The sequence below is a fragment of the Ipomoea triloba genome, chromosome 11 (genome assembly GCF_003576645.1).
Source record: "Ipomoea triloba cultivar NCNSP0323 chromosome 11, ASM357664v1".
Classification (NCBI taxonomy): domain Eukaryota; kingdom Viridiplantae; phylum Streptophyta; class Magnoliopsida; order Solanales; family Convolvulaceae; genus Ipomoea; species Ipomoea triloba.
In genome coordinates, this window is record NC_044926.1 from 16,610,506 (window position 1) to 16,619,342 (window position 8,837).

At 36.0% G+C, this 8,837-nt stretch overlaps 2 protein-coding genes across 2 annotated transcripts; both read right to left on the reverse strand.

The window, feature by feature from the left end:
- Nucleotides 1-368: 368 nt before the first annotated feature.
- On the reverse strand, nucleotides 369-1,700 carry LOC115995994 (protein FAR1-RELATED SEQUENCE 5-like). The gene has a single exon (XM_031235137.1). The coding sequence runs from the start codon at nucleotides 1,698-1,700 to the stop codon at nucleotides 369-371; it is 1,332 nt and encodes a 443-aa protein (XP_031090997.1).
- Nucleotides 1,701-1,703: 3 nt separating this feature from the next.
- Nucleotides 1,704-3,410, reverse strand: LOC115995995 (protein FAR1-RELATED SEQUENCE 5-like). The gene is made up of 3 exons (XM_031235138.1): nucleotides 3,392-3,410; nucleotides 2,255-3,110; nucleotides 1,704-1,830 (listed from the first exon to the last, which is right to left on the reverse strand). Exons 1-3 carry the CDS (start codon nucleotides 3,408-3,410, stop codon nucleotides 1,704-1,706), a joined length of 1,002 nt encoding a protein of 333 aa, XP_031090998.1.
- Nucleotides 3,411-8,837: the final 5,427 nt, after the last annotated feature.

The window sequence follows — 8,837 nt, forward strand, 5'->3', positions numbered from 1 at the left end:
GTATCAGTAAATGCACGCGCACCTATAAATGAGAGTACATGCAAACAGCCATGAGAGAAAATGCACGCAGTACTTGTATGAAATGCACACGTATACGGACATGCACCCAGTAAATGAGAGCGAGTGCACACAATAATGAGAAATATGCACACAGTATTGTGAGTAAGTGCACACAGCGATGACCGTGACGCGCGGGAATGGACAAAGCAAGTGCATGTAGTCGAACAACCTTAATCTTCCAAAGAAAGAGGCAAACACACAGAATAATGCAAACGACCAAACTACACTTAACAAAAAAGAGTACGAAATTCTTATAAAGGAAAATGTATAATAACTCCAATGTTCTTATAAAATGTAATGGTTGAAAACTACGCCTTGGCCTTGGACTTTGCCTTCGTCTTCAACTGTGCTTGCACATTTGCCTTGGATTTTGGATTTAACTGGCAATTACGGGTGTCATGTCCATTGCATTTATGACACGTGGCACACTCACGAGTAAACTCCGCGGCTTTCTCCATAGCAATCTCTTTTGCAGTTTTGTAGCGCTTCCCAGAACCCTTATTCTTCGCAACCGTAGGAGGGTGTACAACAACCTCCGAAGACGTCAAAACACCACCAAATGACCGAATCACACCAGTCTTACCCACTGACGAACCCATTGAACTATCCGCATCCACAAATGAAATTTTCAAGTCCTTCAAAATACGAGACAACTCCGATACACGATCAGAGTTACCGCCAGCAAGTGCAACGCAACTATAAAAATCATTCCAAACCTCTTTCATGGCACCCTTGATAGAGTTCCCACCCAAAATAGAAGCATCGTGCACACCATCTATATCATAAATTGGGCGCTTATAAGCATCACGTGTCCACCGAGAGACAACATAGCACGCCGGAATGGACTCCACGCAAGCATCCTTAAAAACAAGAAAAATATGCCTACAAAGCAACCCAACACACTCAAACAAACGACACGAACAAGAAGCTGTAGTTTCAACCATATGAAACAAAACAACACAAACAACACCATTTGCACCCTCTACTTCAACGCGTTTTACATCACCATCCACCACAACCGACAAAGCTCGACACTCAAAGCAGCCAGCAACAATCTCTGCTTGCACATCATAGAAAACAGTAATGGTATAAACGGCAGCAGCATAACGCTCAATAGCCAAAGGCGTCTTTACCACTGGCAAATATCCCTCACATAAAGCATCGAACTTAGCTTGCTTATGCCTTTGACTATCAATTGCACCTTCGAAGTGAATAAAAAACTCCACCAAACTTGCATGACAATTAGTACAACCCCCAAATGAACTATTCTGGGATTCGGAACGAGATGTAGTCCGCACTAAACCACTCATCGGTAAGTCCCGAAAGAAAGCAGGTATCCAAAATGCACGCAACTCAAACATCAACTGAAGCCACCTATGCTTAGCAAGACCATGATCCTCCATAATCTGAAGCCATCTAGACTCAAACTGGTCTATCGTTATACACTCATCCCATACAATAGTGTTGAGATCCCGACGAAAAGGCTGATCATTGGCAAGCACCGCCCGAACCTTGTCACCCACCTTCGTCATAATATGCCACATACAAAATCGGTGCCGTGCAGACTTGAAAACCCTCGGCACTGCTACCCTTAAAGATGCATCTTGATCAGTGACAACGTATGTCGGCTCGTGGCCCATAGCTCACTTGAAATTACCAAGCAACCACACATATGAGTCAACATCCTCCTTTGCAATCAACCCCGATGCAAACGTGACTGATTTCTTGTGATTATCCATGCCAGTAAATGGAACGAAGACGAGATTATACCTACACGCATGCCAGCTCCATACATTAAAAACAAAACAAAATACAACCCAACTACAGAGCAACAAAAATTAAATTTACTGCTAATATCACGTGCACAAACTGCGTAACTGAAATGCACATAGAGTGCACTGTTTACCAGATCAGCATCCACGGTTACGACAAATAAATGGATAAACCCTCCCCCCTCCAACCGGGGAACAATTAAAAAAAATATGCAGTAACAACACAGAACATAATCCATTCAACTAGTGGAAAATCATGACATGCAAAAAGGCCCAAGAAGGGCCAGTATAACAGTGAGAATTCTACATATGTGCACACACCTACCGCCAACAATGCACAGACAAATATATGTAATTCTCAAACACAGCAGAATCCCACAGACATAATAGATGCACACGAATGTATGAATATATGCACATACCTGTTAGTCTTATACGTAGCATCAAAGGACACAACATCACCAAAGCTCGCAAAATTTCGCCGCGCAGCCGGGTCTGCCCAAAACACACGCGAGAGCTGATCATACTCATCCACATCATAGTCAAAGCAAAATGTAGACCACAACTCCTTCTTATGAAGGAACTTTTCAACAATCAACTGTGCATCCCCCCCACTAATATACACCATTAAATCCCGCTTAAAATTCTGGAAGTCTACACCAGTGGCCCCAACATTAACAAAATCCCCGACCATCTGCTTATAAAGCTTGAATGACTTAATCGGACCTATATTCGCTCTTGCACAATTAGCAACAAAGCTTTGATGGCCCACAGACAACTTACGATTAACCCTCATGAAAGGCTTAGCCAACTCTGAGCACAAAGAATGTGTGTGCCTTATCTCGAAAGAAAATACAGAATACCGCCCATCACCCATACGCTTCAAAATGATCTTGGCATTACAACCAACCCTATTCGTAACCCGCTGTCTCTTCGGTGATATGGAACCATCACCGACCCCCTCACCTACTAGACAAGCATCCTTAGCAGGCTGCTTGAAACCTTCGCGAGAGCACACCAAATACTTCCTCAACACATTACCCATCCTATCCTTTGTTTCAGTGCTACGACGAACATCAAACCCAACCATACAAGCATACTGGACATAGAAGTCCACACCATCATCCAACTTGCTAAACCGCTGACCAACATAGGGCTGGCTAGCTTTGTCACAACTCGGAGTCCAATATTTTGTCCCTCTAGGGGAAAGATTCATAACACAGACATTTGACCCACCACTCCTACCTGACAAACCTTCATCATCAACAAACGATGTTACTACATGGGAACACAAAGCCAAAAAAAAAAAATAGAAACCATCGTAAGTAAAGGAACATAATGCAGCACCCAACAGCATCTGGATTGCACAGAGACGACACAGTGTGCATACTGTCTGTGCAAACTGTATGACATGCACACAGATGAAAACACATATGCACACATCAGCGAAATCCAGAAAATCTTTAAACCCACCAACAACGTGATGCATACGATAAAAGAACAGCAAAACACACCGCTGAAAACAAAAAATAAATAAATAAAAAACAACTAGAACATACCTCCATCACCAAACTCCATGACCGAAAAAAAAGAAGCAATGCTGCAAAGACACAACCGGAAGGGAAACGGGAAGGGAACCAGTGATACTGGACGGCAAAGCAAAAAAATAAATCTAATCCTACCAAAATTAAAACACCTAAAATAATGCATTAGAATCCCAGACTAAAAATAAAACATCTACAATTACAATACAACCCTTACTAATTAAAATTAAACACATAAAAAAGGAAAAAAGGATTAATCTCAACCATCAAATAGTACAAGATCGACGGCTCCCAGATTGTCTTATTTCTCATCTAAATATGATGTCTCATATGATTACAATTCTATATATATATATATGTGTATATATATATATATGTGTATATATATATATATATATGTATATTTATTTATTTATTTATTTATTGTAAATGTATGGGTGTATTTTGAAACAACCTGACAAGATAGTTAAGAATACAAACTTGTAACTATAAAGTTACGAGAGTTCGAATCACAGACTTGTTGCCGACTAGTGTCATAAGGCGAGGTTTATCTGGTGCACACCCTCGGATAAAATTGGGGATAACCCCAGCCAAGATGGTTAAGGATACAAACTTGTAACCACAAAGTCACAAGTTTGAATCCTAGCCTTCTTGCCGACTTGTGTTACAAAGTAGGGTTTACTAGTGCACACTCTCGGGTAGAATTGGGAGTAACCGTAGCCAAGATAACTAAGGATACAAACTTCTAACCAGAATGTCACAATTTCGAATCTTAATCCTTTGCCGGCTGGGGTCAAAAGGCGGAGTTCACCAGTAAACACCTTTGGATAGTGATTGTAGATTTCCCTGATCACTCAAAATGATGACTATAATGATATAATTGAAGATTATAAATAGTTTTTTTTTATCAAAATTTTATGTATATGAGATATAAATATAACCCTATCGTTTTAATCTACAGGTATTTTTAGTTGTGATGCTTCCCGTTTCAATGTTGTGAAGGATGGCAATCTTGGAGCTTTCCGTTTCAATGTTGATCTTGCTTGTAGCAGTTCGAGAGACTGTTTGGCATTTTGTGGACACAAAAATGCTCACTGTGCTTTTTTGCAATGCATATGTGAATCCTGGCCTTCGAGCCCCCGCATATAAATGGGTGAAAAGTATTGTTATCATATACATCAAATTAGTTTATGCATTTTAATTATCTTTGATCGGTTATTACAATTTTAATAAAATGTTTTTTTTTATAAATGCAACGGAATGTTATTAATGTTTTCCAGCAATTGTTGAATAACCTTTAACAGATGCAAATGTACGAATAGCATGGTAGCATATTCTTTTTTTTTTTTTTTGTAAATTTACAGGGTCTGGTCCAGGGGGGAATCGTTACTTGCGGGAATTGAACCCGAGTTCTCCTAAAATTCCTCCCCACAAAGAGAGCTCACTTGCCACTTGAGCTACCCGTTGGGTTATCATGGTCGCATATTCTATAAAGATAAGAAATTACCACTCATACAAAATAGTATAAATTATTCAATCTTTTAACCTACAGAGTAATGGATTGACATATTCTCAAATAATTCCTTCCAATAATTTTGACTAATCTACGATAAAGTTGGTTAGGCCTTAAGCCCTTAAATATAAGCTAAGTTTGAAAACTTAGAAAATTATTATTGTTATAAATAATAGATTTATGGTGGACACAAGAATTAGGTCTTAGGCTCCTTTTTGAGAACCCACATCCATTTTCTAAGCAAAAGCTACTTAAAAGTCTTCCCAACTCAAATTTTCCCAACACAAAAATGGATAAAAAAAAAAAAGAGCAATTTCTCGTTCATCCTTATCTATTTTGAGTGTATAATATATCATATTAAAATTTGATAATCAAAATTTACTATTTTAAAAAATTCTAAAAGAAAATTAAAATGTGAAAGTTCAAATAATTATAACATGATTATTATTTTAATATTGAAAACAAATTTTCATGCATTGTCCGTATGTTATACGAGTACCAAATAATAAAACCCAAGAATTCTGAAATTAGGTTATAAGTTCGACTCCCAACGATAGAAGCCTACTAACATTCTTAGTTTGAGTCGGTCAACTATGGCTTATGGGAAACTCCAGGGCCGGTCCTGAGCACGGGCGGGATGGGCGACCGCCCAGGGCCCAAGAAGGATACTCAAGACGAAGCCGCCAAGGAATCCAACAAAGATTGGGCTTAATACTCATAATACAACAAGGATTAAGGCTTACAAATTCATAATGTAACTAGGACACCCAATATTAGACAGTCCAGAGTTCTTATTCCTTATAGGACTTTAAGCCCAAAATATGTATAAATAGACCTCCAAACAGAGGAGGATGGACAAGCAATTCTGAGCAATACAACTCCTATATTCTCTCCATATTTTTCGACTTCCTGTATTCTCGTTATTCTTGGTAGCGTTGGCAAGCCTTTGACCACCTAGAAGTCATAAAACCAACAATTTATATTCTGGCATATAAATTTTATTTATAAATCACTATTATTTGGAAAATAAATTAATCAATTAATAATTTCAGTAATCTAAAAACATAATAAGTCTCAATCAATGTTATATCCTTGATTTATGTCGTCCCTCTTTCTGTATGCTAATAAATGTATACATTTTACTTTAAATGTTGTACACTTTAATGTTATTAGACATAATTGTCTATACTATCTTCTTGTTATACAAAATTACCCTTACACCGTTATAACACCGTTACTTTTTAAGTCCATCATTATTACCGTACACCTATATCTATCATATCTTTTTTCCTACAGAGTATTCTTTAATTATCATTTTAAAATCATTATATAATTAATTTAATGGTTGATTATATTTTAATTAAATTTCTATGAATGGTAAATTATATATGTGTGTATAAAACACATATATTATTTGTGTATATAAAATTCAAATTATAAATTTTAATTATTTGTATTTATTAAAATAAATAAGAAAATTATTTATTCAAATAATTTGTATTTAAAATAAATAAGAAGATTATTTGTATTTATTCAAATAATTTGTATTTATAAATAATTATTTGGGGACATAGAGAAAGAAGAAAGAAGTCATAGGCAAACTTGTGACACTCAATCCAACTGAAAGGGAGCGTTACTATTTACACTTATTACTGATGAATGTTAGGAAACCCAAATCGTTTGACCACATAAAAACTGTCAATGGCCATCAAGCAGTAATTTTTCATGAGGCAGCTGAAAATTTGGGTATCTTATCTGGTGATCATATTGTCAAGAAGTGTTTAGATGAAGCAGTATCCTACCAGACGTCATCAAGTTTTAGGAGATTATTTGCAATTCTTCTAATTTTTTGTGATATCTCAAACTCTGATCTCGCAACTTGTGGAATAAGTTTAAGTCATACATGTGTGAAGATCTACTCAAGACAAGACTACACATTGATGATGAAGTCCAACTAATGGTGCTTCAAATAATTGCAAATGTAGTGGAAAAATGGGGAAGAAAATTGATGACTTTAACTTGGTTGATAACATGTTATCTCTGTCAACCCAAGAAAAGTAGGATAGAGAAATTGCAGCTGAATATAACATACAAGTAAATGAATATGACCTGCTTTGTGTGGAAAAATTAAATGTTGAGAAACGCAACACATTTGATACTATTATGGCAGGTATCATTTCGAACTCAGGTGGAGTTTATTTTATAGATGGTCCAGGTAGTACTGGTAAGACATTCCTATATAAATGCTTATTAGCTACTGTCAGGTCTAGAAAATGGATAGCACTTGCAACTGCAAGTTCAGGAATTGCAACATCCATTCTGCCCGGTGGTCGTATAGCTCATTCTACGTTCAAAATACCAATTGATGGAGATGATAAGTATGTCTGCAATATTTGAAAACGAACTGCAGAAGCTACCTTATTAAAAAAAATGTAGACTGATTCTTTGGGATGAAGCTTTTATGGCTAACCGTCGGGCTATTGAAAGCATTGATACAACGCTTAGAGATATTATGGACACTGATCAAATTTTTGGAGGAAAAGTAGTTGTTTTTGGAGGTGATTTTCGAAAAACATTGCCGGTTATTAGATATGGGAAAAAAGAAGATTTCATTGAAGCGAGTTTGGTTAAATCACCTTCAATCTGTCCAACCATCCAATGATTAAAATTGGTCCAAAATATTCGTGCAAACAAGGATCCGGCTTTTTGTGAGTACTTATGAAGATTGGAAATGGAACTGAACAATTAGTTGGTCAAGACAAGATTAAGATTCCATCTTCATTCATTATTCCATTTACGGATAAAGATAGTTCTCTTGATGCTTTATTTTAATCCGTATATCTTGACTTAACGTGTTTCGGGATTGATCCTTATTCATTAATGAGCAGAGCCATCTTAACACGTAAAATTAAGATTGCAGATGAAATTAATTCTATCTTAATAGATATATAGATTCCCGGGAGAAAGTAAGTGTTATGTTAGTTTTGACGAATCACTTGATTCGAAGCAATTGCATTGTAAAGATTATTTACACACTTTATCCCCAGCTGGTCTTCCTCCTCACAAGTTAATTCTAAATAAAAATTGTCCTATAATTTAATTGAGAAATCTGAAAGATTGTGTAACCGGGCAACATTGGTTTGTGATTCATTTGAAGATCATCTCATAAGTTGTTTGAGTGCTGTTGGTGAATACAAAGGAAGATATGTCTTCATTCCAAGAATTCCTCTTGAGCCATCAAAGGATGAAAATTGTCCCATACCTTTAAAATGACACAATTTCCTATTAAAATTTGTTTTGTCATGACCATTAATAAAGCTCAAGGGCAAACACTAGATTTTGTTGAAATTTACTTGAAAGAGTCAGTTTTTAGTATATGTTGCTATGTCTCGAGCAAAAAAGGCTGAATCTGTCAAGATGATTATATTCAGCAATGACGGTTAAAACAAACTGACCAATATCACAAACAATATTGTTTATCAAGAAATCCTGGAGTACATTTCTCAAAGTACAATTACACAAAACCAAAATTAACACCATGTCTCACATTTATTGATTTAGTTTTGTTTACTCTCTCATTTCAAATATAAATAAACATCGTTCTAAAATACTAATTATTTACAATTGACAACTATTTATCTCACATGTGACACAGGGTTTCTGCATATCAATTTGTGCATGATGTTGAGACAGTTGAATTCAAGTGATATGTATATCTATACATGACAAATCCTCTATGATTCAATACATTAGTGTGATATATATGTTATTCAAAATGGGAGCATGTAATTTCTAAATTCAATTTACTCTATTTTCTTATTTCTCAAAATTTTATATTAAGTTTCTTATATAATTGATTGACGAGTAGTCAAGTTGTTAATTATCATTTTCATTTATTTTTCGTTTGGGTGTTGATAACAAAATTAAGAAAATTAACTGTCTAAATGC

Coding starts and splice junctions, on each gene's coding strand:
- LOC115995994 (XM_031235137.1), bottom strand. CDS start 1,700: ATGGGCCACGAGCCGACATACGTTGTCACTGATCAAGATGCATCTTTA.
- LOC115995995 (XM_031235138.1), bottom strand. Junction 1,831..2,254: donor GCTACGTATAAGACTAACAG/GTATGTGCATAT, acceptor GCATGCGTGTAG/GTATAATCTCGTCTTCGTTC.